A 27,818-nucleotide genomic window follows, 5' to 3' on the forward strand; every position below is an offset into this window, starting at 1 on the left:
AAGACTCACCAATCGGACTAGAGCGTCCTGAAGCACTGGAGTGGCTATGAATCCTTCCGGGACCTGAACTGGTCCAACTGGTATATTTTGAATAGGGACTTCCTCCTGAAGGTCTATCTGAGGTTCTTCAATAGGTGCAGCTACTCGAGCTCTGGACTGAGCTCTACCTCGGCCTCTACCTCGGCCTCTAGCACGACCTCGACATCGACCTCTACCTCTGGCCATAGTTGCCATCGGGGGTTCTGGTCCCTGTCCATCGGTAGAAGTATTGCGCGTTCTCACCATCTGCGAGAGAATAAGAGTAGAATGGTTCAATCATCGATGATAGAATAAAATTGCACGACATAACAAGAAAGAAGTGATATTGTTCCTAAACTTCATAGCCTCTGAGAGATAAGTACAGACGTCTCCGTACCAATCCTTCAGACTCTACTAAGCTTGCTCGTGACTCGTGAGACCTATGTAACCTAGTGCTCTGATACCAACTGTCACGACCCGAAATTCCCACCTTCGGACCGTGATGGCGCCTAACATTTCACTTGCTAGGCAAGCCACCGTTAGAATAATATTATCCATTTAAAAATATTTTTAAATGTATTAATAACAAGAAAACAAATGCGGAAGCAATTTTGAAATAATCCATAATAATAACGGTGTCTAAATACCATTCCAGAATTGGTGTCACAAGTGCACGAGCTTCTAGAATAAATATAAATAAAGGTCTGAATAAAGTAAAGTTGTCTGGAAATAAGCACACTGCCAAATTAAAATAGACGGGGAATTCAGAACTGCGGGCGCTATGCAGTTATACCTCAAGTCTCCTCTGGTCGCTGAAATCTGAGCAAGTCTATGGTACGCCGTTGGGACCAACTCCAAAATCTGCACAAGAAGTGCAGAGTGTAGTATCAGTACAACCGACCCTATGTACTGGTAAGTGCTGAGCCTAACCTCACCGAAGTAGTGACGAGGCTAAGGTGGTTCACTTATATTAACATGTACGCAATATTAGTAACAACAACAATAACAGGAATAAATCAGGTAATTCACTCATAATAATTGAAGGCAACTCAGCAGTCATAACCAATTATCATTTTCATTATTTCTGTTGCAGCGTGCAACCCGCTCTCACAATATATCCATATTCAGTTCTGTTGCGGCGTGCAACCCGCTCCTCCAACATATTCATTTTAAATCAAGTCTGTTGCGGCGTGCAACCCGATCCTCCAATATTAACTTTTTAACAAGTCTGTTGCGGCATGCAACTCGATCCTCCAATATTGACTTTTTATAAGTCTGTTGCGGTGTGCAACCCGATCCTCCAATATTGACTTTTAATAAGTCTGTTGCGGCGTACAACCCGATCCTCCAATATTGACTTTTAATAAATCTGTTGCGGCGTACAACCTGATCCTCCAATATTGACTTTTAATAAATCTGTTACGGCGTGCAACCCGATCCTCCAATATTTACTTTTAATAAGTCTGATGCGGCGTGCAACCCGATCCTCCAATATATACATTATAATCAATCATGTTGCGACATGCAACCCGCTCCTCCAACATTTTCATTTACCAATTCTTATAGAAGAAATTTTCCCAATATATGTAACAATTAATATAAAATTACGAGACAACAAGCATACAATAATTATGGTTTAATTATGAAGCAAATAATGACAAATAGCAAATTATTATGGAAATCAGGGAGCAAATAGGCAGTTTAATATTTCTTATGCTAAATGTCAAATGACAATTAAGGCACATAATTCAAATAGCATGTAACAATTAATGCAGGAATTCAAGAATTTATATTTGCAAAGAATAAGAGAGAAACAATTATTATAATAATTAATTTATGATTAAAAACAATTAATTTGACGACGTATAGACACTAGTCACCTCGTCTATACGTCGTTTACATGCAATTCACATAACAAACAATTTAAGGATTCTATTCCCTCAAGTCAAGGTTAACCCCGACACTTACCTCGCTTTGCAAATTCCAATCAATTATTCAACCATAGCTTTTCCTTTGAAATTTTCCTCCGAAATCTTCAAATCTATTCTCAAACAATTCGATATATTCAATACGAATTATAGGAATTAATTCCATATGAATTTATAATTTTTCTGGATAAAAATCCGAAACTCATTAAAATATTCGGCAGTGGGACCCACATCTCAAATCTCGAAAAAACTCACGAAATTTGAACATCCGGTCCGATATGAGTTCAACCATACCAAATTTGTCCAATTCCGATATCAAATGGACCTTCAAATCTTAATTTTTTGTTTTTGGAAAGACTTACAAAAATTCCAATTTCTTCCATCTAAATCTGAAATAAATGATGAATATAGACATGGGTTTGTGAAATATAATCACTTTATGATAAAGTACACTTACTCAGTTCAAAGTCTTGAAAATCCCCCTTGAAATCGCCCAAATCCGAAACTTAAAACTCAAAAATGAGTAAAAATGGCTAAGACCCGATTTTATGTATTCTGCCCAGCATTTTCGTATCTGCGGTGCCTGGGCTCGCATCTACGAAAAGGGGCTGCCAGGCGAGGTTCCGCATCTGCGGACAAAATGTCGCACCTGCGACGTCCGCTTCTGCGCACAAGGGCCGCACCTGCGAAGGCCGCATGTGCGATTGAAGTCTCGTTACTGCGAGCTCGCACCTGCGGTCAAAATTCCGCAGGTGCGATTACCCGAAAACTCAAAATTTCAGATTTTGCTTAAGTCCAATTCTTGTTCCGATTTCGATCTGTTTCACTCTCGGGGTACTCGGGACCCCACTCGAATATACCAACAAGTCCCGTAACATAATACGAACTGACTCGGGGTCTAAAATCATGTCAAACAACACTGAAATTACAATTCACACCCCGATTCGAACTTTGAGTTTTAAACTTTCAATTTGTAAATCTCGTGCCAAAACATATTAAATGAATCCGGAATGACTTCAAATTTGGCACACAAATCATAAATGACATAACGGAGTTGTTAAAATTTCCAGAATCGGATTCCGGCTCCGATATCAAAAAGTCAACCCCGTGGTCAAACTTGGAATATTTAGCCTTTAAATTGCTAGTTCTGTTAAATGGCCATAACTTGAGCTAAGGACCTCCAAATTAAATTCCGGGCATACGCCCAAGTCCCAAATCACGATACGTAATTACCGAAACTGTCAAAACACGGATACGGGTCTATTTGCTAAAAATGTTGACCAAAGTCAACTCACTTGAATTTTATATCTCTATTTCACATTTTAATCCATTTTTCACATAAAAACTTTCCGAAAAATTGTACGGACTGCGCACGCAAGTCGAGGAATGATAAATGGTGCTTTTCGAGGTCTTAGAACACAGAATTACATATTAAATTTAAAGATGACATTTTGGGTCATCACATTTCTACTCCATAATATTGAATTATCATCGAATAATCCGACTACATTACATGATTTTGAGGTGTAAATCGGAGATTGGAACTTAGAAATTTGGAAATACGATTTGTAGATTTGAGGGTCGAGTTGAGGTCGAATTTTGGTAAAATTGGTATGGATAGACTCGTGGTTGAATGGGCTTTCGGATTTTATAACTTTTGTCGAGTGCCAAGACGTGGGGCCCTCAGGTGATTTTTGAGCTAAAATTCGGATTTTTATAGAAAATTAGTATTTTCTTATGGAATTAATTTTAATAAATTTTATTGACTGAAATGAATTATTTGTGACTAGATTCGAGGCATTCGGAGGGTGATTTGCGAGGCAAAGGCATAACAGAGTAAAGAATTTCACACTCTGAGATAAGTAACAGCTTTAAATCTGGTCCTGAGGGGATTTTTGGTATCATGTGATTATTTTGTAGGTGATGCACATGCTAGGTGATGGGCATGTGGGCGTGCACCGAGGGGATTGTGACTTGGTCTGTCCCTAGAAAACTGTAAAGTTGAATAATTTGTTGTTAGCTATATGCTCTCTATGTGTTGATAAGATTTGACTGTAAATCATGTTAGAAATCATGCTTAGGCTATGTGATAGTACTGTTGGGACCCACATAGGTCACGTACTTGTTGAATTGCCTGCTAAATGCTATATGTACTCAGTCTCAGTTTTTACTTACACATTTTATCTCAGTCTCTGTTATTATTATTGATACATCATATCATTGTTGTTTGGGCTGATTTCATGATTATTAAGAGCCCGAGATACTGGAGAGATTTATGATTGAGTGAGGCCGAGGGCCTGATTGTGATATATTGATATTATAGCACGTGAGTTGGTCGTGACTGTGCGGATCCTTATATTATACTATAGCACGTGAGTTGGCCGTACGGATCGAGATAGTTATATTATGGCACGTGAGTTGTCCGTGTAGATTATAGCGCTTGGGCTGTAGGAGCCCCTCCAGAGTCTGTACACCCCTAGTGAGCGCGGGTACCCATTGAGAGTGAGTGATGAAGGTTGGGAGCCTAGTGAGTGATTGTTGTTCTTAGAGGTTGTACTTGATTTCCATTTGTTGTTGCACATAGTTGCTATCTGTCATTGCTGTGAAATCTCTGAAAGATTTTTATCTACGGATTACATGAACAGGAATTGTATAAAAATTGATTTGACATTAAACTGCCAGATTTGATAGCATGTCTATTCTTTGCTCGAATTACTGGAAATGAACCATAACTGTGTAGCTCGTTTCTATCTTCAGTTCTTTATTTATTATTGTTATTTGCTGAGTTTGTTGTACCGATACTACACCATGCACTTCGTGTGCAGATCCAGGTGTTCCCAGACATAGTGGGTGTTAATCCTTTCGCGCAATTGATTTTCAGGAGATTTTGAGGTAGTTGTCGTGTTCCGCAAACCTTGTCTCTCCTTCTCTATCACTTTGTTTATTGTATTTTGTCTCTGACTATTATAGACTATCTTTTCTAGACTTGTATTCATATTATATGCCCATGTACTAAGTGACACCACGTTATGGGGAGTGTTTGTATTGTATTTAAATATTATATTTTCAACCTTAAAGAGAAGTTTTGGTTTATTGAGATTTTTAGCTTGCCTAGTATCGAGATAGGCGCCATCACGACAGGTTGGGATTTTGGTTTGTCACAAGTTGGTATTAGAGCCTAGGTTACATAGGTCTCACGAGTCCTGAACAGTTTTAGTAGAGTCTTGTGGATCGGTATAGAGACGTCTGTACTTATCTTCGAGAGGCTGCAGAACCCTTAGGAAAATTTTATTTTCTTGTATTCTGTCGTGCGAATTTGTTGATTTTGGAAACTAAATTTCTGCTATAATATTCTCTCACAGATGGTGAGGACACGTACTACCGGATCGGACAGTCATCCACCAGTGCCACCAGTTAGGGCCGCGAGAGGCCGGGGCAGGGGTAGAGGCCGGTGCCGAGGTAGAGGTCGAGGTGTAGCTCGTACCACATTTGGAATAACACCTATAGTACCACCAGTTGTTCCAGCACAAGAGCAGATTCCAGATATAGTTGAGCCGACAGGATCAGCTCAGGCACCAGCTATGCCCATTGAGATTGTAGGCATTCATGAGACTTTAACCCAGATATTGGCATCCTACACTGGCCTTCCTCGGGTGGTTTCGTCTCAGGACGCACCTGCCACTTCTCAGGCTGGGGGAGGTACTCATACCCCCATTGCCCGTACTCCAGACCAGGTAGTACAGGGACTTCAGATACCGGGGGCACTACCAGCCCAGCCGGTTGCAGCTGCTCAGGCCCCGGTAGTTCCTGTTATGGCAGATGATGAGAAGAGGAGACTTGAGAGATTTGAGAGGCTTTGACCTTCACCATTTAGCAGTACTGAGTCAGAGGATGCTCGGGATTTTCTGGATAGGTGTCAACGGATGCTTCGGACAGTGGGTATTCTATAGACCAGTAGGGTCTCACTCACTACTTTTCAGTTTTCTGGGTCTGCACTCAGATGGTGGGAGACTTATGAGAGACGTAGGCCTGTTGGCGCAGCACCCCTTACTTGGCATCAGTTCTCTGTGGTCTTTTTGGAGAAGTTCGTACCTCAGTCCCGCAGAGAAGAGCTGCGCAAACAGTTTGAGCAGCTTCACTAGGGTGATATGTCCGTAACGCGGTACGAGATGAGATTTTCTGAGTTGGCTCATCTTGCAGTCTGGTTGGTTCCCACTGATAGGGAGAGTATTATGAGGTTCATTGATGGCCTCACATATCATTTACGGTTACTTATGACTAGGGAGAGAGTATCTGGTGCTACTTTTGATGAGGTAGTGGACATTGCTCGGTAGATAGAGATGGTTCGTAGCCAGGAACGTGGAGAGAGAGAGGCTAAGAGGCCTCGTAGTCCGGGTGATTACAACGATGTTCCTTCAGGGGGTCAGTTTCATCGTGGTAGGGGTCATTCTTACAGACACGCTCAGACGGGTCGTCTAGCTCATCGTGGTGCATCAGCTAGCCATGGTTCTTACAGTGCTCATTTAGGCCAGTCTTCATTCAATGAACTACCAGCATAGAGTTCTCATCATGCCTCATCTGCACAGGCTTCTGCAGTCATTCCTCGGGTTATCAGGAGCAGCAGTTCCGTCAGAGGAGGGGTTGTTTCGAGTGCGGAGAATTTGGTCATTTAAAGAGAGAGTGTCCTAGGCTATTGAGTGGGGTTTCACAGCAGAGTTCTCGACCGACGGCACCAGCACCAGCAGTTACACCACCCGCCCTTCCATCTCGGGGTGGGGGCCAGGCAGCTAGGGGTCGCCCAAGAGGGGGAGGCCGATCAGGAGGCGGGCATGCTCGATTCTATGCTTTTCTTGCCAGGCCAAATAATGTTTCCTCAGACGCAGTGATCACATGTATTGTTTCAGTGTGCCACAGGGAGGCTTCTATATTATTTAACCCTGGTTCCACTTATTCATATGTATCATTATATTTTGCTCATTATCTGGATATGCCCTGTGAGTCCATAGTTTCACCTATTTGTGTATCTACACCGGTGGGCGATATTATTACTGTGGATCGTGTGTATCAGTCGTGTGTGGTAACTATTGGGGAACTGGAGACTAGAGTTGATCACTTATTACTCGGTATGGTTGATTTCGATGTAATCTTGGGTATGGATTGGTTGTCTCCATGTCATGCTATTCTGGACTGTCACGCAAAAATTATAACGTTGACGATGCCGGGATTGCCAAAGGTTGAATGGAGGGGTTCTCTAGATCTTGTTCCTAGCAGGGTAATATCTTATTTGAAGGCCCAATGTATGGATGGAAAAGGATGCTTGTCATATTTGGCCTTTGTGAGAGATGTTGATGTAGATGCTCCTATTATTGATTCAGTACCGGGCGTGCAAGACTTTTCGGATGTATTTCCTGCAGACCTGTCGGGTATGCCACCCGACAGGGATATTGATTTCGGTATTGACTTGGTGCAGGGAACTCAGCCCATTTCTATTCCTCCGTATCGTATGGCACCAGTTGAGTTAAAAGAATTGAAAGAGCAACTTCAAGAACTCCTTGAAAAGGGGTTTATTAGGCCTAGTGTGTCACCTTGGGGTGCACCGGTTCTGTTTGTGAAAAAGAAAGATGGTACTATGCGGATGTGCATTGATTATAGGCAGTTGAACAAAGTTACAATCAAGAATAAATATCCATTGCCGCGTATTGATGATTTATTTGACCAGCTTCAGGGAGCGAGGGTGTTCTCCAAAATTGATTTGAGGTCTGGGTATCACCAATTAAAAATTCGGGATTCGGATATTCTAAAGACGACATTCAGGACTCGTTATGGCCACTATGAATTTCTTGTGATGTCTTTTGGGCTAACCAATTCCCCAGCAACATTTATGCATTTGATGAATAGTGTATTTCAGCCATATCTTGATTTATTTGTCGTGGTATTTATTGATGATATTCCGGTGTACTCACGTAGCCGGGAGGAGCATGCACAACACTTCGGTACTGTATTACAGAGGCTGAGAGAGGAGAGACTTTATGCTAAATTCTCTAAGTGTGAGTTCTAGCTTAGTTCGGTGGCATTCTTGGGACATATAGTGTCCAGTGAAGGAACTAAGGTGGATCCAAAGAAGATAGAAGTAGTTCAGAATTGGCCCAGACCATCCTCAGTTACTGAGATTCAGAGTTTTCTTGGCTTGGTCGGTTATTATCGTCGCTTCGTGGAGGGATTCTCATCTATTATATCGTCTATGACTAAATTGACCCAGAAAGGTACTCCGTTCTGGTAGTCGGATGAATGTGAAGAGAGCTTTCAAAAGCTCAAGACAACTTTGACTACAGCTTCAATATTGGTGTTGCCTACAGGTTCAGAGTCTTATCCTGTGTATTGTGATGTGTTGCGGATTGGTCTCGGTGCAGTACTTATGCAAGACGGTAGGGTGATTGCCTATGCGTCTAGACAGTTAAAGGTACATGAGAAGAATTATCCAGTCCACGACCTTGAGTTAGAAGCTATTGTTCATGCCTTAAAAATCTGGCAGCATTACTTGTACGGTGTCCAGTTTGAGGTATATACAGATCATCGAAGTCTACAATATTTTTTTAAACAGAAGGATCTTAATTTGCGGCAGCGAAGGTGGTTAGAGTTTCTTAAGGATTATGACATTACTATTCTCTATCACCTCGGAAAGGCCAATGTGGTGGTCGATGCCTTGAGTCGTAAGGTAGAGAGTTTGGGCAGCTTAGCATACTTACCGGTAGCAGAGAGGCCTTTAGCATTGGAGGTTCAATCCTTGGCTAATCAGTTTGTTAGATTGGATGTTTCCGAGCCGAATCGAGTTTTGGCTTGTGTGATTTCTCAGTATTCTTTATATGATTGCATCAGAGAGCGCCAACATGACGATCCACATCTGCTTGTCCTTAAGGACACGGTTCAGCACGGCGATGCCAAGGAAGTCACTATTGGAGATGACGGTGTATTACAGATGTAGGGGAGTCTATGTGTGCCTAATGTAGATGGTTTGCATGAGCTGATTCTCCAGGAAGCTCACAATTCACGGTACTCTATTCATCTAGGCGCCGCGAAGATGTATCAGGATTTGAGGCAGCACTATTGGTGGAAGCGGATGAAAAAGGATATAGTTGGGTTTGTAGCTCGGTGTCTATATTGTCAACAGGTGAAGTATGAACATCAGAGGCCGGGAGGATTACTTCAGAGACTTTAAATTTCGGAGTGGAAACGAGAGCGTATTACCATGGATTTCGTAGTTGGGCTCCCACGGACCTTGACAAAGTTTGATGTTGTTTGGGTGATAGTAGATCGGTTGACCAAGTCCGCACATTTTATTCCAGTTGGTACTAATTATTCTTCGGAGCGGTTGGCTGGGATTTATATTTGCGAGATTGTTCGCCTACACGGTGTGCCGGTGTCCATTATTTCAGATCGGGGAACGCAGTTTACCTCACAGTTTTGGAGGGCAGTGTAGTGAGAATTGGGCACACAGGTTCAGTTGAGTACAACATTTCACCCTCAGATGGATGAACAGTCCGAGCGCACTATTCAGATATTGGAGGATATGCTACACGCTTGTGTCATTGATTTTGGGGATTCTTGGGATCAGTTTCTGCCACTCGCAGAGTTTGCTTACAATAATAGCTACCAGTCAGAGAATCATATGGATCCGTATGAAGCTTTATATGGGAGACGGTGTTGGTCTCCGGTGGGTTGGTTTAAGCCTGCTGAGGTTAGACTATTGGGTACTGACTTGGTTCAGGATGCTTTAGAGAAGGTCAAAATAATTCAGGAACGGCTTCGCATGACACAGTCTATACAGAAATATTATGCCGACAGGAAGGTTCGTGATGTTGTTTACACGATTGGGGAGAAAGTTCTGCTCAAGATTTCACCCATGAAGGGTGTGTTGAGGTTCGGGAAAAAGGGCAAGTTGAGCCCTCGGTATATTGGGCCTTTTTAGATACTTAAGAAAATTGGGGAGGTGGCTTATGAACTTGCTTTTCCACCTAGTCTATCAAGTGTTCATCCAGTGTTCCATGTATCCATGCTCCGAAAGTATGTTGGGGATCCGTCTCACATACTAGATTTCAGTACATTACAGCTAGATGGTAATTTGACTTATGATGAGGAGCCGATGGCTATTTTAGACCGGCAGGTTCGAAAGCTGAGGTCAAACAACATAGCATTAGTGAAGGTGCAGTGGAGAGGCCAGCCAGTTGAAGAACCTACTTGGGAGATGGAGCATGAGATGCAGAACAAATATCCACACTTATTTGAGACTCCAGGTATTATTCTAAACTCGTTCGAGGATGAACGTTTGTTTAAGAGGGGGAGAATGTAACGACCCGCCAGGTAGTTTTGAATATTATAACCTCATTTTCCCATTTACTGCTCAATTTATGCCTTGCTATTGATTTATGACTAATCGGGTTAGTTGGTTCGGGTCCGAAAGGAATTCGGAGTGAAATGAGACACTTAGTCTCATAATTGAAAAATATTAAGTTAGAAAAGTGGACCGAATATGGACCTATGTGTAAACGACCTCAGATTCGATCTGTATGGTGATTTTGGACTTAGAAGCGTATTCGTAAGAATTTTTGGAGGTCCGTAGAGGAATTAGACTTGAAATACCGAAATTTGAATTTTTGGGAAGTTTGACCAAGGGGTTGACTTTTTGATATCGGGGTCGAAAGAAAATGCTAATTTTCCATAAAGATCTGAATTTTAGCTCAAAAATTGCCTGAGGGGCCCACGTCTCGGAACTCGACAAAAGGTATAAAATCCGAAAGCCCATTCAACCACGAGTCTACCCATACCAATTTTATCAAAATCCGACCTCAACTCGACCCTCAAATCTACAAATCGTATTTCCAATTTTCTACGTTCCAATCTCCGATTTACACCTCAAAATCATGTAATCTAGTCGGATTATTCGATGATAATTCAATATTATGGAGTAGAAATGATCACAAGGGACTTACCTCAAGTTTTCCTTGAAAATATATCAAAAATTGCCTCTCTTCAAACTCCAATTGTCAAAAATTGCCTCGATCTTGGCTTTCGATCGAGGTCCTCAATCCTAGGCCTCGATCCTGGGCCTCGATCCTGGGCCTCGATCCTGGGCCTCGATCCTGGTCCTCGATCCTAGGCCTCGATCCTGGCCCTCGATATTAGGCCTTGATCGTGGCTTAGATCTTGATCCTCGATCATGGCCGTCGACCCTGGCTTTCGATCATGTCTTCGACCCTGCCTTCGATCGTGCCCTCGACCCTGTGCTCGATCATGGCTTCGATCGTGGCCCTCGACCCTGGGCTCGATCATGGCTTCGATCATGGCCCTCGACCCTGGGCTCACATTTGGGATCGATTCTGAGAGATTTCTGGGCTCGAATCTGGCAGAAGAAATTTCCAAAAGAAGGAAATTGCAGCAGCTGTTGTAGTTCAATTTTTGATCCGTTAACCATCCGAAACTCACCCGAGGCCCTCGGGACCTCAACCAAATATACCAACAAGTCCTAAAATATCATACGAACTTAGTCGAATTCTCAAATCACCTCAAACAATGCTAAAACCATGAATTACGCCCCAATTCAAGCCCAATTCTAATTTCTACAAATAACGCCGAAACCTATCAAATCACGTCCGATTGACCTCAAATTTTGCACACAAATCATAAATGACATAACATACCTATTAAAATTTTCAGAATTGGATTATGGAATTTATTCTAATAAATTTTATTGACTGAAATGAATTATTTGTGACTATATTCGAGGCATTCGGAGGCCGATTTGCGAGGCAAAGGCATAGCAGAGTAAAGAATTTCACACTCTGAGGTAAGTAACAGTTTTAAATCTGGTCCTGAGGGGATTTTTGGTATCATGTGATTATTTTGGAGGTGACGCACATGCTAGGTGACGGGTGTGTGGGCGTGCACCGAGGGGATTGTGACTTGGTCCCTCCCGGGAAAACTGTAAAGTTGAATAATTTGTTGTTAGCTATATGCTCTCTATGTGTTGATACGATTTGACTGTAAATCATGTTAGAAATCATACTTAGGCTATGTGATAATACTGTTGGGACCCACATAGGTCGCGTACTTGTTGAATTACCTGCTAAATGCTATATGTACTCAATCTCAGTTTTTACTTGTACATTTTATCTTAGTCTCTATTATTATTATTGATACATCATATCATTGTTGTTTGGGCTGATTTCATGATTATTAAGAGCCTGAGAGAGTGGAGAAATTAATGACTGAATGAGGTTGAGGGCTTGATTGTGAGATATTGATACTATAGCACGTGAGATGGCCGTGCATCAAGCGAGTTGGCCGTGCAGATCCTTATATTATACTATAGCACGTGAGTTGGCCGTGCAGCACGTGAGTTGACCGTGTGGATCCAGATAGTTATATTATGGCACGTGAGTTGTCCGTGCAGCACGTGGGTTATCCGTGCTGATTATAGTGCTTGGGCTGTAGGAGCCCCTCCGGAGTCTGTACACCCCTAGTGAGCGCGGGTACCCATTGAGAGTAAGTGATGAGGGTTGGGAGCCCAGTGAGTGATTGTTGTCCTCAAAGGTTGTACTTGATTTCCATTTGTTGTTGCACTTAGGTTCTATCTGTCATTGCTATGAAATCTTTGAAAGATTTTCATCTACGGATTACATGAACAGTAACTGTGTAAAAATTGATTTGACATTAAACTGCCAGATTTCATAGCATGTCTATTCTTTGATGGAATTACTGGAAATGAACCATAACTGTGTAGCTCGTTTCTATCTTCAATTCCTTGTTTATTATTGTTACTTGCTGAGTTGGTTTTACTCATACTACACCCTGCAGTTCGTGTGCAGATCCAGGTGTTCCCGGACATAGCGGGTGCTGATCCTTTCGCGCAATTGATTTTCAGGAGATTTTGAGGTAGCTGCCATGTTCCGCAGACCTTGTCTCTCCTTCTCTATCTCTTTGTTTACTGTATTTGGTCTCAGACTATTATAAACTATATTTTCCAGACTTGTATTCATATTAGATGCTCATGTACTTAGTGACACCAGGTTTTGGGGAGTGTTTGTATTGTATTTAAATATTATATTTTCAACCTTAAAGAGAAGTTTTGGTTTATTGAGATTTTTGGCTTGCTTAGTATCAAGATAGGCGTCATCATGACAGGTTGGGATTTTGGGTCGTGACAAGTTGCTTTTCTTTGGACCTATTAAGAACCTGCAGATTCCCTTCTTCTCTATATGTAAAACTTTTTAATATTGCAGTTTGTTGTTCGTATATAAAAGTTAAATTGTTTTTCATAACATGAAAAAATGGGTTGATGTGTTCTGTAATACATTGTATTTTTGTATAAATACATTATTTTTTCTCCTGTATTTATGTTTTCCGAAGGTTTATATTTTTTGAATACATCTGAATATCACTGTATTTTGTGATTTTTTGTTGTTTGAATACGGTCGAATTGAATACGGTGAATTGAATACAATGTATAATTGTGAATAATGAATATCTGTGAATGGAGTACAATGTATACAGTCGAATTGAATGAACGGTATACACCCTATTTCTTGATTACCTAACTGTATTTATAAATACAACCGAGCGAATATATGGAATACAGCACAGTAGCAACAAAATTTATGTAGAATTAATTTTGTTGAGTTAAATTATGAGTGATACACACTAATTGATCCTCTTTCCATTATTAAACATCTGGTCACCCCTATTTTTAAGCGAATTTCGCTATTGTATTCATGAATACATTAGTGCGAATACAACGAATACAGTCGCATAACAACTAAATAGTAGCTATATGAAGTAATTATGTATATGGTTGCCATAGAAAGTTAATAGCCACTAAACAATAGTGGTTTCTGAAAATTTCCCGTAAGTAAATCAATTCAGCATAGCCCCATCTAAAAGTTAGGGAGAAATAACCCTCTATAACCCCTCAAAATTTTAATAGCCCATGTTTTTCCTCATTGACAAGAAATGTTCCTCCGTCCCAAACATATTACATCTAATATCTGAGAAAGAACAAGAGAATTTAACCCAGAATACAACAATCTAAAGAGTTATTTATAAATAATAAAACCACATTTAAAAAAATACATTATATACAATTTATTACAACTTTTAAATTTTTTAATTAAATTAGATAAAACTTTTGATATGCCTAAAATATCCCATTATGGAACTTGAAAATAGGGATTATGCCAACTAACACATAATCCCTTAAATTCAAAATAATCTCATAGTTCTCTCTCACCTAATCCATGTAGACTATTAATTTTCTAATATTATATTTTATATACCATTATTATATGTAAAGAACTATATTACATATATTTTTAATAAATATAATATATTAGTATACTCAAATCAGTAACCATGTATCATACTAACATTTAATTTATTATAATATGTTAATATATATATATATATATATATATATATATATATATATATATATATATATAATATTTCTTCTATACATTAAATTTATCAATACAAGAAATAAATATACCTCGAATAATATAATAAAATAATTTACTTAAATACTCATAAATTAGTATACAGTGAATATACTATATAGTGTATGTAGTATAACAGATTCCATACTTACATTCATACTTTCTTTTCTATTATGTATATTATATATTTCTTCTATGCATTAAATTTATCAATACAAGTAATAAATATACCTCGAATAATATAATAAAATAATTTACTTAAATACTCATATATTAGTATACAGTGAATATATTAGTATACAGTGAATATACTATATAGTGTATATAGTATAACAGATTTCATACTTACATTATATAGTATATTGTATAGATTATATAAATATAATATAATAATATAAGATAAATATGCTATAACAGATTTCATACGTTTATTATATGTCACGACCCAATTTCTTCTATAGGCTGTGATGGCGCCCAACGTCGCCGCTAAGCAAGCCTACGATGAATTTACTACGTGATTACCTCTTTTACAAGTAATTAAATTATATTAATTTAGAATTTTGAGAGATAAAGAATAAAATGAAAGATTCTGAATGCAATCATAAATATGTAAATACTCCCAAAACCATAAAGTCTACTAAAGTGTGTGCCAAAATCTGGTGTCACAAGTGTATGAGCACTAGTAGAATATACAAAACTCTAACTACTGTCTGAAATAAGATAGTCAGAAAAAAAAAATAAGTACAAAAGAAAGGCTATAGGTGTTGTAGAACGACTCAGGATGCAGCTCACCACTAGGCCTCCGAGTAACGGGGGTGTGCGTCGATATGTCCACCAGATGCACCTGCCTCAGATCCTACACGGTTAGTGCAGAAGTGTAGCGTGCGTACATAAACGACATGTACCCAGTAAGTATCAAGTCTAACCTCAAAGAAGTAGTGACGAGGGGTCGACATCGACACTTACTATGGGCTATCAATAAAGTACATAAGTTCTAAATAAGCAAGGGTTATGTAATCAAAATAATCACCAAACAACAAGCAGGAAGTAAATAATTCCTTTCGCACATAGTAAGTCCTAAATTAATTCTATCAAGTATACTTTTAACCTCTCAAGCCATGAAATGATATCAAACAAATATTTAAACTCTGAGCATTAACATGCACGATTATGTCGAGGACGTACGACCCGATCCAGAATAATGTGTACACTGCCGAGGGTCGAGCGACACGAACCATAGATGCATCTATCTACTACCCAGGTATTCGGCCCGCTCTACAAGAAGAGGATACTTTATAAGTATTTGACTTAAACGTTATTAAAGGCTAATACTCAATGTAATACAAATTCCATTCACGACCTTTCACAAGTCCTCTAACAAGTTCTAATATAATTACACACTTTAATTAACAAGTAGGGTGCAAACATTTCAAATAATTCATGATTTGGGTCCTAAAACTACCCGGACATAAGCATAATTAGTATCCATGCACAGACTCTCATCACCTCGTACATACGTAGCGCCCACAATTTGAAACAACCATTAATTCAAATCACCTGTGGGGTAAATTCCCTCTTACAAGGTTAGACAAGAGACTTACATCGTCTCAAAGTTCACTTTCCGGCCTCAAATTCCCTCTAAAGCCCCAACTCGGTGCCGAACAATCCAAAACTAGTCAAATGTTATATAAATTAATCAATACATGTTCAATAGATCATATTCTAACTATTAGAGTAATTACCAAACCCCAATTGAAGGATTTCCTACAATTTATCCCTGGGCCCACGTGCCCGGATTCCGAAAATATTTGAAGAAAGTTGTTACCCATAACATCACGAACTCAAATATATAATTTTCACTCAATTCCCTAATCATTTTCATGGTTAAATCCCCCTTTTTTTTTTTATCAAAACCTAGGTTTTTCATCTAAACCAAGTGTTAGAATCTACCATTTAATCTATGTATTTAACTTACATTAGATAGAATTTACTTACATCCAAGTGTTAGGTGAAAATCCCTCTCCAAGAGATCCAAAATCGCACAAGAGGTGAAAGAAAATGAGTCAAAATCGTCCAAGTCCCGCATTAAATGGACCATTCTGCCTCCAGGACTTCTACATCTGCGGTCCCTGGGCCGCATATGCGGAAGGTTCATCGTAGATGCGGTCCTCCCTTGGCTGGCCTAAGTCCGCATATGCGGAATGAGGGTCGTTTATGCGAGGCCTCTCCAGCGGCAGATGAGTCGTACCTGCGCAAGTCTCGCTTTTGTGGTCCCCTTGACCGCTTCAGCGGTCGCGCATCTACGGTCACTGGCTGTCAATGTTGGGCCGCTTCTGCGGCTATTTGCTCACTTCTGCGTGCTCTCACCTACGGTTGGCCCTCCGCAGGTGCGGTTACACTAGAAGCTGGGTGCTTCAGCTGATCACTCATGGATAAGCGACTTCCGCGCATCGTCCGAATGGCATTAGGGGCCCCCGAGGCCCCGTCCAAACCTGCCAACAAGTTTGACATCATAAAACAGACTTGCTCGCACTCTCAGAATGCGGAAAGCAACATCAAAACTAAGAATCAAACCCCTAACCAAATTGAATCAACTTATGAACTTCAAGTTCTTCCAACGTACTCCGAACGCATCGAAACATACTTAAACTTCACGGAATAATACCAAATTTTGTGTGCTAGTCTTAAATCACCAAACGGAACTATTCCTAGGCTCGGAATCCCAAACGAATCCCGATAACACCAAACCCTACTCTAAACCAAATTTAAAGAACTTTTAAATCTTCAATAAGCAAACTTTCAACCTTAAGCGCCAAAATACTCCCGGGTCATCCAAAACCCGATCCGAACATACGCCCAAGTCCAAAATCATCATACAAACCCATTGGAACCATCAAATCTCGGTTCCGAGGTCGTTTACTAAAAATATTTACCAAAGTCAAACTAAGACTTTTAAAAGCCAACTAAGGAACTAAGCGTTCTGATTTCAACCCGAACCCTTCCAAATCCCGAACTAACCATCCCCGCAAGTCATAAAATAGTAAATGCACATAGGGGGAGTCTTATTTAAGGGAATGGGGACCTAGGAAGCAAAACGACTGGTCGGGTCGTTACATTCTCCACCTCATAAACAAAGGTTCGTCCTCGAACGAGTCTAGAATCATACCTGCAGTGCTGAACAATTGTGGATATCTGCTCCGCATGTCCTCCTCGGTCTCCCAAGTCGCCTTCTCGGCTGGTTGACCCCTCCACTGAACCTTTACTGCAAAAATTTTCTTAGACCTCAACTGGTGAACCTGTCTGTCAACAATGGCACCTTTCTCCTCCTCATAACCCAGGCTCTCATCTAACTGAACCGTGTTATAGTCCAACACATGCGTCCTGTCGGTATGATACCTCCGGAGCATAGAGACATGGAAAACTGGATGAACTCCCTATAGACTGGGAGGCAAAGCAAGCTCATAAGCAATATTTCCAACTCGTCTCAACACCTCAAATGGACCTATGAACCTTGGGCTTAACTTGCCCTTCTTTTCGAACCTCATGATCCCCTTCATCGGCGAGACCTTCAAGAAAAATTTATCGCCCACCATAAAATATAAATCACGCGCCTTCTGATTCGCATAACTCTTATGTTTGGACTGTGCTGCGTGAAGTTGCTCCTGAATCAACTTTGCCTTTTCTGAGGCATCCTTCACCAAATCAAGGCCCTACAACGTAGCCTCGCTGGGATCAAACCATCCAATGGGAGAACGACATCGTCGACCATATAAAGCCTCAAATGGGTCCATCTCATTGTCGGACTAATAACTGTTGTTGTAAGCAACCTCGGCCAAAGGCAAGATTCGATCCCACTACCCTTCAAAGTCAATCACACATGCTCTGAGCATATCGTCCAATATCTAAATTGTCTGCTCCGACTGCCCGTTAGTATGCGGATGAAAGGTTGTACTGAGCTCTACACGGGTCCCCAACTCACTCTATACTACCCTCCAGAAATGCAAAGTAAACTGAGGACCTCTATATGATATAACGGAAACAGGTACACCATGTAACCGAACAATCTCCTGAATATAAATCTGGGTCAACCTCTCTGAAGAGTACGTGGTCATAATCGGAATGAAGTGTGGCGACTTGGTCAACCTGTCGACAATGATCCAAACTACATCAAACTTCCACAAGGTCCGCGGCAACCCATCTACGAAGTCCATAGTAATGCGCTTCCATTTCCACTCAGGTTTCGTCATTTGCTGAAGTAGGCCACCTAGCCTCTGATGCTCATACTTGACCTGTTGGAAATTTAGGTACCTCGCCACATACTCAACTATGTCCATATTCATCCGCCGCCACCAATAATGCTGCCTTAGGTCGCGATTTATCTTTGTAGTACCTAGATGAATAGAATACCGAGAGTTGTGTGCCTCCTCTAGAATCTTCTCCCTCAAGCCCTCAACATTAGGAACACATAGGCGACCATGGAGTCGCAGAACACCATCCTCACCGAGAGTAACCTCCTTAGAACCACCCAATAGTATCATCTCTCTGAGAACCAACAAGTGCAAATCATCAAACTGGCGAGCCTTGATCTGCTCGAATAGTGAAGACCGAGCAACGACGCATGCAAGAACTCGGCTGGGCTTTGAAATATCCAACCTCACAAGTCTGTTAGCCAAGGACTGAATTTCCAAAGCTAGTGGCCTCTCCTCTGCTGAAATGAATGCCAAACTAGCCATACTCTACGCCTTTCTACTCAAGGCATCCGCAACTACATTAGCCTTGCCCGGATGATAAAGGATGATATTATCATAATCCTTTAGTAACTCAAGCCACCTACGCTGCCTCAAATTGAGATCTCTCTGCTTGAACAAATGCTGCAAGCTATGATGATCGGTGTAAACCTCACAGGACACCCCATAAAGATAATGCCTCCAGATCTTAAGTGCATGAACAATCACAGCCAACTCTAAATTGTGTACAGGGTAATTCTTCTCATGGGACTTCAGCTAACGCGAAGAATATGCAATAAATCGCCCCTCCTGCACCAATAAACATCCCAAACCAATGTGTGAACCGTCACAATACATAGTATATATCCCTGAACCGGAAGGCAACACTAACACCAGTGCTGAAGTCAATGCGGTCTTGAGCTTCTGAAATCTCACCTCACAATCATCGGACCATCGGAACGGAGTACCCTTCTGGGTCAATCTAGTCAAAGGTGCTGCGATAGATGAGAAGCCCTCCATAAACCGACGATAATAACCTATTAATCCCAAGAAGCTCCTAATCTCAGTCGATGTGGTAGGATGCGGACAACTTTGAACTGCCTCAATCTTCTTGGGATCAACCTTAATACCCTCGCCTGATACAACATGCCCCAAGAATGCTACAGAATCTAGCCAAAACTCGCACTTGGAGAACTTAGCATATAACTTCTGTTCCCATGAGGTCTGAAGCACCACTCTCAAATACTGCTCTTGCTCCTCCATGCCACGTGAGTAGATCAAAATGTCATCAATGAAGACAATGACAAACGAATCAATGTACGGCCTGAACACCCGGTTCATCAAATCCATAAACACTGTCGGGGCGTTTGTTAAGCCAAAGGACATTACTAGAAACTCATAATGGCCATATCTAGTCCAGAAAGCCATCTTCGAAATATCTGAATCCCGAATCTTCAACTGATGGTACCCCGATCTCAAGTCAATCTTAGAGAACACCCTGGCACCCTTCAGCTGGTCAAACAAATCATCAATACGCGGCAACAACTACTTTTTCTTGATAGTAACCTTGTTCAACTAGCGGTAATCAATGCACATCTGCATACTCCCATCTTTATTCTTCACAAATAACACTGGTGCACCCCGAGGCGATACACTCGGCCTGATGAACCCTTTTGCTAGCAACTCCTCAAGCTGCTCCTTCAACTCTTTCGGAGCCATGCGGTACGGTGGGATAGATATATGCTAGGTACCTGGAGCCAAATCAATACAAAAATCGATATCATGATCTAGTGGCATGCCTGGAAGATAAAAAGGAAACACATCAGAGAACTCCCGGACCACGAGAACTGAATCAATCGCCGGAGTCTCTGTGGTAGTATCCCTAACATAGGCAATATAAGCCAAACAACCTTCTCGACCATGTGTCGAGACTTCAGAAAAAAAAAAACCCGACTAGATGTACTGACAGACGAACCCTTCCACTCCAATCTAAGCAACTCTGGCATCGCCAAGGTAATGGTCTTGGCATGGCAATCAAAGATGGTGTGACATGGAGATAACCAGTCCATGCCCAGGATGACCTCAAAGTCGGTCATATCGAGCAATAGAAGATCCGCTCTAGTATCATAGCCATAGAATGTAACAATGCAGGACCGGTAGATCTAATCTACAATAACAGAATCGCCCACGGGAATGAGTACATAAACAAGAGTACTCAAGGACTTTCGAGGAACACCTAGGAAATGAGCAAACAGAAATGAAACATATGAATATGTAGATCCTGGGACAAATAGTACTGAAGCATCCCTACTGCAGACATAAATAATACTTGTGATCACGGTATCTAAGGCCACTGCATATGGTCTGGCCGAAAAAGCATAGAACCTAACTGAAGCTCCATCTGACTGGCTTCCACCTAACTGATTTCTACCTCTAGGTCGTCCCTTACCCACCTTCCCTCCGCCTTTGGGCGGCCGGACGGTTGGTGGGGCAGTTGGTGCTGTAATCATAGGTTGTTGACTCTGATGTACTGCCTTGCCCCGAAGCCTGGGGCAGAACTTCTGCACATGACTGAGATCCCCGCATTCGAAACAACCTCTTGGTACGGTGGACTGTTGGCCTGAAGTCTGACCCTGATGGCTAGAATACCCAATAGAGGAACCCTGAATAGCTAGTGGACAATAAGAACTCTCTGCCATGGCACTGAAATAAGGTCTCACTAGAGCACCCCGAGGAGGCGACGGTGTTGGATATGTGGGCCTGCTAGACTGACCCCTCACGAACTGACCCATGTCCCCAGCCGGGGCACCACTAAACTCTCCAGAATACCGAAACCGCTTATCCCTCATTGCCTTCTCCCGACCACGCTTACGTACACCCTCGATCCTCCGAGCTATCTCTACAACTAGCTCCTAAGAAGTCCCCATATCAACCTTTCGAGCAATAGTGGCCTAGCTAGTAGAAAGAAAACCTACAACAAAACTCTGCACTCTCTCTGCATTTGTCGAAAGTATCATAAGTGCATGACGAGATAACTCAGAGAATCTCGCCTCATAGTCGGTCACCGACATCTGGCCTTGTTAGACCTGCTCGAACTGAAATCACAGTTTTTCCCTCTGAGAGGGTGGAATATATCTATCCATGAAGAGGCGTGTGAACTGATCCCAAATCAAGGGAGGAGAACTTATTGGTCTGCTGAGAAGATAATACTTCCACCATCTACGGGCTCTGCCCTCCAGATGGAAGGTGGTAAAGTCTACCCCTTGGGACTCCAATATCCTCATTTTGTGCAGTCTATCCCTTCACCGATCAATAAAGTCCTGAGGTTCCTCGTGTCGCTCACCTCTAAAGACAGGAGGTTGTAGCCTGGTCCATCTATTCAATAGCCTATGCGGATTGTCGGTCGCAGCTGGTATGGGATCAGGTATAGCTATGGCAACTGGCTGAGCTCCGCCCACGGGTAGTGCACCCGGGGTCTGATAACGGCAGTTGCATGCTCTGGAGCTTGATCGGTAGGGGTCTTTGCTCCCCCTCCCGCCTGAGATGTGGCTGGGTCTATTGGAAATAGACTAGCCTAAGTCATTGAATCCATGAACCGCAGCATAGGACCAATGACTTTCTGAAATCCTAGTGCGGACATGAAATCCACCGGGGCTGGCTCTGCTGCCGGCACCTCGCCCTGCTCCTCGATAATAGGATCCTCTACTGGATCCACTGGTGGCATAGCTAGAACAACTCTGGGACACCCTCTGTCACGCCCCAAAATCGAGGAGTGCGATCGGCGCTCAACCGAGAGAACCCGGCCGAGCAAGCCTGTTAGATTTCCTTCTACCCAAACTCATCCATGAATAAAGAGGAGATGTACTCCATTAATCAACACTAAAAAGATTTCATTAATAACTTCCATTTCAATCCCATTAGCAGCTTCATTTATAAATTCTAAAATATTACGAGTTTATAGAATTAATGAAAAACATGATTTCCAAGTACCAACATTTCTAGTTCAATTCCCAACATCAACCATTACCCACAATCTGTCTATGGAGCCTCTAAGTATAATAGAATAGTAATATGAAAATGCCTACAACAAGGCCCCGGCTATACCTTAAAACATGGTACATGAGAAACAAAAGATACAAGACCCCGAAATGAAGTGGGGCTTACCAAATCAGCTAAAAAAGTGTACTGTTATCACTGATTAATGTCTCCTGCTGTGGAACTACCTGCATCCATTTAAAGATACAGCACCCCCAGTGAAAGGGACGTTAGTACCGTTGAATAGCACTAGTATATATAACTAAACACCTTGTCAATAGAATGACAATTAATACAACAAGATTATCATAATATCAATGAAAGCCTTAATCAACATCAAACCTCAATTTAGGATCAAGACAGTGTTCAAATTAATTTCCATATCTCACATTGGGAGATTTTTAGTATCGATATACCATTGTCCACAATACCATTATTCACAATACCAGTACCACCATACTCTCAGCACGGAGTCCGATCACGACCCGATCAGCTAGGCTATCTTATTAGAGACATCAACCACAATTACTCTCAATATCAATACCACCGTGTTTAACACGGAGTCCGATCACGACCCGATCGGCTAGACTATCTCCTTAGAGAATTAACCATAATTACTATCAATACCAATACCACCGTAATTTTAGTACGGAGTCCGATCACGATCCGATCGGCTAGGCTGTCTTATTTGAAAACATCAACAAAAATCTCAATTTCAATTAGAATTTCCAACATAATCACCACCATGTGTGCGATATGGTGTCCGATCACGGCCCGACCGGCTAGGCTGTCTTATTTGAAACATCAACCTTTTTATATCAATAATCGCATTTCATATTACTTTTACATCTTTTTATTTCATTGGTACTAGTGGCCATAATTATAAGATCATTCTTGGCATGTTGGCCATATTCAGTATTTCATGCTCACCTTATCAATTTCAAATATCATCCTCATCATCATTAACAAACACAATTCAAGTCAAAGTGTGTAGTACACATGAGAGCAATTTAGAGTCTAATGCACATAGAGATATTTCACAAAATTTGGCATAATAGACTTCATTTGAACTTGACTTAAAGTCGATATATTATTAATGCACAACCCATATTTTAACACATCCTCAATTGGTAACATAAAATGAATAGAGCATTTGGGATGCTTGTTGAACATATATCTTTCAACCCAATCTTACTCGGAATTGCAAATTTCATATTGAATCACTCGGGACTTACATAATTTACATGAATATCGTGGGATTCAATTCTAAGAGAAGAGTTTAGCCAAAATACCTCACTTGAGCTTCCTTACACTCTAAATATTCCGGAATTCTTAGCAACTTCAATCTATTTTAGAAATATAACAAATTGCACCAAAATTAGGAAGATGATCATGGTTCTAGCTCACTTGAGCATTTTATCAAACACTAGCTGTGCATAAGGTTTCAAGGTCCTTTTTATGAAGGATTCCATCATCCCACAACCCAAACTTTACCATTTTTAGCTCAAAAATCTACCTACCCCCTTTGATAACACATGTATGTAAAATAAACAAACCTCATGCCCAAATATTATCTTGCTAATTATCCATTCCTAGACAAAATTCGAAATTGAGGGTTAGGGTGTAGAATCTTACCTCTAGGATGAAGACCTAGTGAGTTTTCCTCCTTAATCTTCCAAAACTTGAGCAAGAATTGAAGAACAATTATTGAAGAACACCTTCTCACTCTAGGGCACTCTCTCTCACTCTAAAGTGTTAGATTATTGCTCCAAAATGGCCCAAAGAGTATTTTTAACGAAATAGGGTCGGGTTTTAAAAACCCAAAAATAAAGCTTTGGAACAGATTTTGCGGTCGCATATGCGACCACATAATGGTTATGCGGACCGCATATCGGTTGCATAATTGGTGTCCAAAATGACCAAAATTCTGTCTGAGTCTGCGATCACTATGCTATCTGCATAACTGTTATACAGTCGCATAATGCACCACAGAATAGTTATGCAGTCGCATAGTCGACCGCATAATTGCTCCCAGATTAACCCTCTCCTGTCTTACTTATGCGGCCATTATGCGGCCCGCAGAGTGATTATGCGGTTGCATAATGGACCACATAAACGCGCTTTTCCGCCAAAAACTTTCCTTTACTTTCCGGTGCATTGTTTAACCCAAAACGTCCGAGCCGCGGTTTGCAAGCTTGCTGTGAAGAATTTCTAAAATCCTTAAACACGTATACCTACTCCGACACCACTAAACCTTGAATTCATTTGCGAAATTGTACAGGGTTGTATACTTAAATACTTCGAAAGTTTTCGGGGTGTTACATTCTCCCCCTCTTAGGATCTTTCATCCTCGAATGAGGGTAAAGAATTGTCATTAGCATCTTATGCAACTTAGTTTGTTTTATACCACAAACTAGCAGCCCCAAATTTGACTAACTCCCTAAATTTCCAAAAATTTCGCCAGAATTTCCTTTTTAATTAGGCCTATCCACCTGTCAGAGAGCCCCAGAAACACATCCTAATAGCATATACATAATCCAACGACGTAACATAATACGAAATAACACCAACTGTGGCCTAATGAGCAATATGTTTCCAAAACGGAACACCCTCAACATCAAATGTACAAATCATACATAATTCATAGAAAGTAAGTCTTATAAATTTTCTAGATCACAACTTTATAAATACATGGTCAATCAAACAAATAAGGATACTTTTTCTTCATTTCTTCCTCGGCCTCCCAAGTATCCTCTTCAACCTGTTGGTTTTTCCACAACACTTTCACGGAGGTAATTTCTTTATTTCTCAATTTTCGGACTTGGTGATCAATAATAAAAACTGAAATCTCTTCATAAGTCAATTTCTCATTTACCTGAATAGTCTCAATCGGAACAATGAGTGTCGGATCTCCAACTACTTTCTTCATCATAGACATATGAAACACTTGGTGTACTAATGACATCTCAGGTGGTAACTCAAGCTTGTACGCCACCTCACGAATCCTCTAAATGATTTTGTACGGTTCGACATACCTCGGACTCAATTTCCCTTTCTTACCAAATCGCATTACCCCTTTCATGGGGGAAATTATCAAGAATACCCAATCATCTTCTTTGAACTCCAAATCCCTATGACGAACATCTGAATAGGACTTCTGAGGACACTGAGCCGTCTTCAACCATTCCTTAATGATCTTAACTTCTTCCACAGCCTGATGCATGATGTCTAGCCCTATCAACTCTGTTTCCCCAATCTCGAACCACCCAATGGGAGATCTACATCTCCTACCATATAAAGCCTCGAACAGTGCCATATGAATACTAGCATGATAACTATTATTGTAGGCAAATTCTATGAGTGGAAAATGATCATCCTAGCTACCTTTGAAGTCTAGAACAAAAGCGCGCAACATATCCTCGAGCGTCTGAATAGGACACTCTGACTGCCCGTCAGTCTACGGGTGAAAGGTTGTACTAAGATTCACCTGAGTACCCAAACCTTGCTGAAATTTCTTCCAACATTTTTCTGGGAACTATGCCCCCGATCAGAAATGATAGAAACTAGAGTGCAATGCAACCTAATTATTTCTTTGATATACAACTGAGCATACTATTTCGCTATATCGGTAACCTTAACCGGCAAAAAGTGTGATGATTTCGTGAGTCAATCCACAATCACTCAAATCGAGTCAAACTTACGAGGAGTACGAGGCAATCCTACCACAAAGTTCATATTAATCATTTCCCACTTCCACATTGGAATTTCTATGTTCTGTGCCAAACCACCGGGCTTTTGGTGTTCGGCCTTCACCTGCTGACAATTGGACATCTTGCCACAAATTTCGCTACATTTCTCTTCATATCGTTCCACCAATAGACCCCCTTAAGATAATGATACATTTTCGTAGAACCCGGGTGCACGGAATACTTAGAAGTGTGAGTCTCAGTCATGATTCTTTCCCAAAGACCATCCACATTTGGAACACATAACCACCCTTGGTACCTTAGTGTACCATCATCCAAGCCGAGAGAAAAGACATAGTCTTATGTTTATGAATACCCTCTTTCAATTGTGCCAACAATGGATCGTTGTATTGCTTCTCTTTGACTTGCACAAAAAGCGATGATTCAACCATATTTTGCATAATTACCCCTCCTTCACTAGAGCCCGCAAGACAAACTCCTAAACTAGCCAATCTGTGAACTTTATTGGCCAATGGACTTTGATATGCCTCCATGTGTGCTAAACTACCCATAGATTTTCGACTAAGAGCATTCGCCACAACATTGGCCTTTTCCGGGTGATACATGATATCTATGTCGTAATCTTTGAGTAACTCAAGCCATTTTCTCTATCTTAGATTCAGCTCCTTATATTTGAAAATATATTGAAGGATCTTATGGCCCGTGAATATATCCACATGGACCCCATACAAATAATGACGCCAAATCTTTAATGCAAAAACCACTGCCGCAAGTTCTAAGGCATGTGTTGGATTGTTCTTTTCATGATTCTTGAGTTGCCTAGAGGCATAAACAATCATCTTACCATGTTGCATCATTAGTGGAACATCTTTATCACATTTCCCTTATATATGACCTCATAGGAATTGAGTTCTACACTAATTTCCTTGATATAGTTAATTTCTTATGTTAACACTTGCAACTTGCTCTTCTAAATTCTCAACAAAAGACATTACTTGATCAGTTTTCTCATGGGACCTTCTGTTTCAATTGAATAACATTTGCTAGCTTGCGGACACACCTTGATAACATCAACTTGAACGACATTGCATCAAATGTATAGTAACATTGTGGTCAGACCCATTTTTAGTCACCCTATTTCCTTCTTATAAGTCTTATAGGATCTTAAGAAACCACGCTACTTCCCTTGTGAACTTTCTCACGGTCCCTCTTTACTGCTAAGCACTTCCCAAAACACTTATCACCACCCTTAATATATATTCAATTCAACAACAGTCATTCGCCCGAACATGGCCTTTTCTGAAACTTGAGAACCTCCTAAATACTTCATCGATGAGTTCTTGTTTTCCTTATAAGTGTAGGAATTAGTCCACCTGATTTCATCCTCGATGAGTAACTCACCTTATTCCCAGTATTGTA

General features: G+C 41.0%; 1 protein-coding gene across 1 annotated transcript; it reads right to left on the minus strand.

Moving 5' to 3' along the window:
* Window positions 1–20,819: 20,819 nt before the first annotated feature.
* On the minus strand, window positions 20,820–21,356 carry LOC138905453 (uncharacterized). Its single transcript, XM_070193977.1, has one exon. It carries the CDS (start codon window positions 21,354–21,356, stop codon window positions 20,820–20,822), a length of 537 nt encoding a protein of 178 aa, XP_070050078.1.
* Between the last annotated feature and the right edge of the window lie 6,462 nt (window positions 21,357–27,818).

Source organism: Nicotiana tomentosiformis, chromosome 2 (assembly GCF_000390325.3).
Source record: "Nicotiana tomentosiformis chromosome 2, ASM39032v3, whole genome shotgun sequence".
Taxonomy (NCBI): domain Eukaryota; kingdom Viridiplantae; phylum Streptophyta; class Magnoliopsida; order Solanales; family Solanaceae; genus Nicotiana; species Nicotiana tomentosiformis.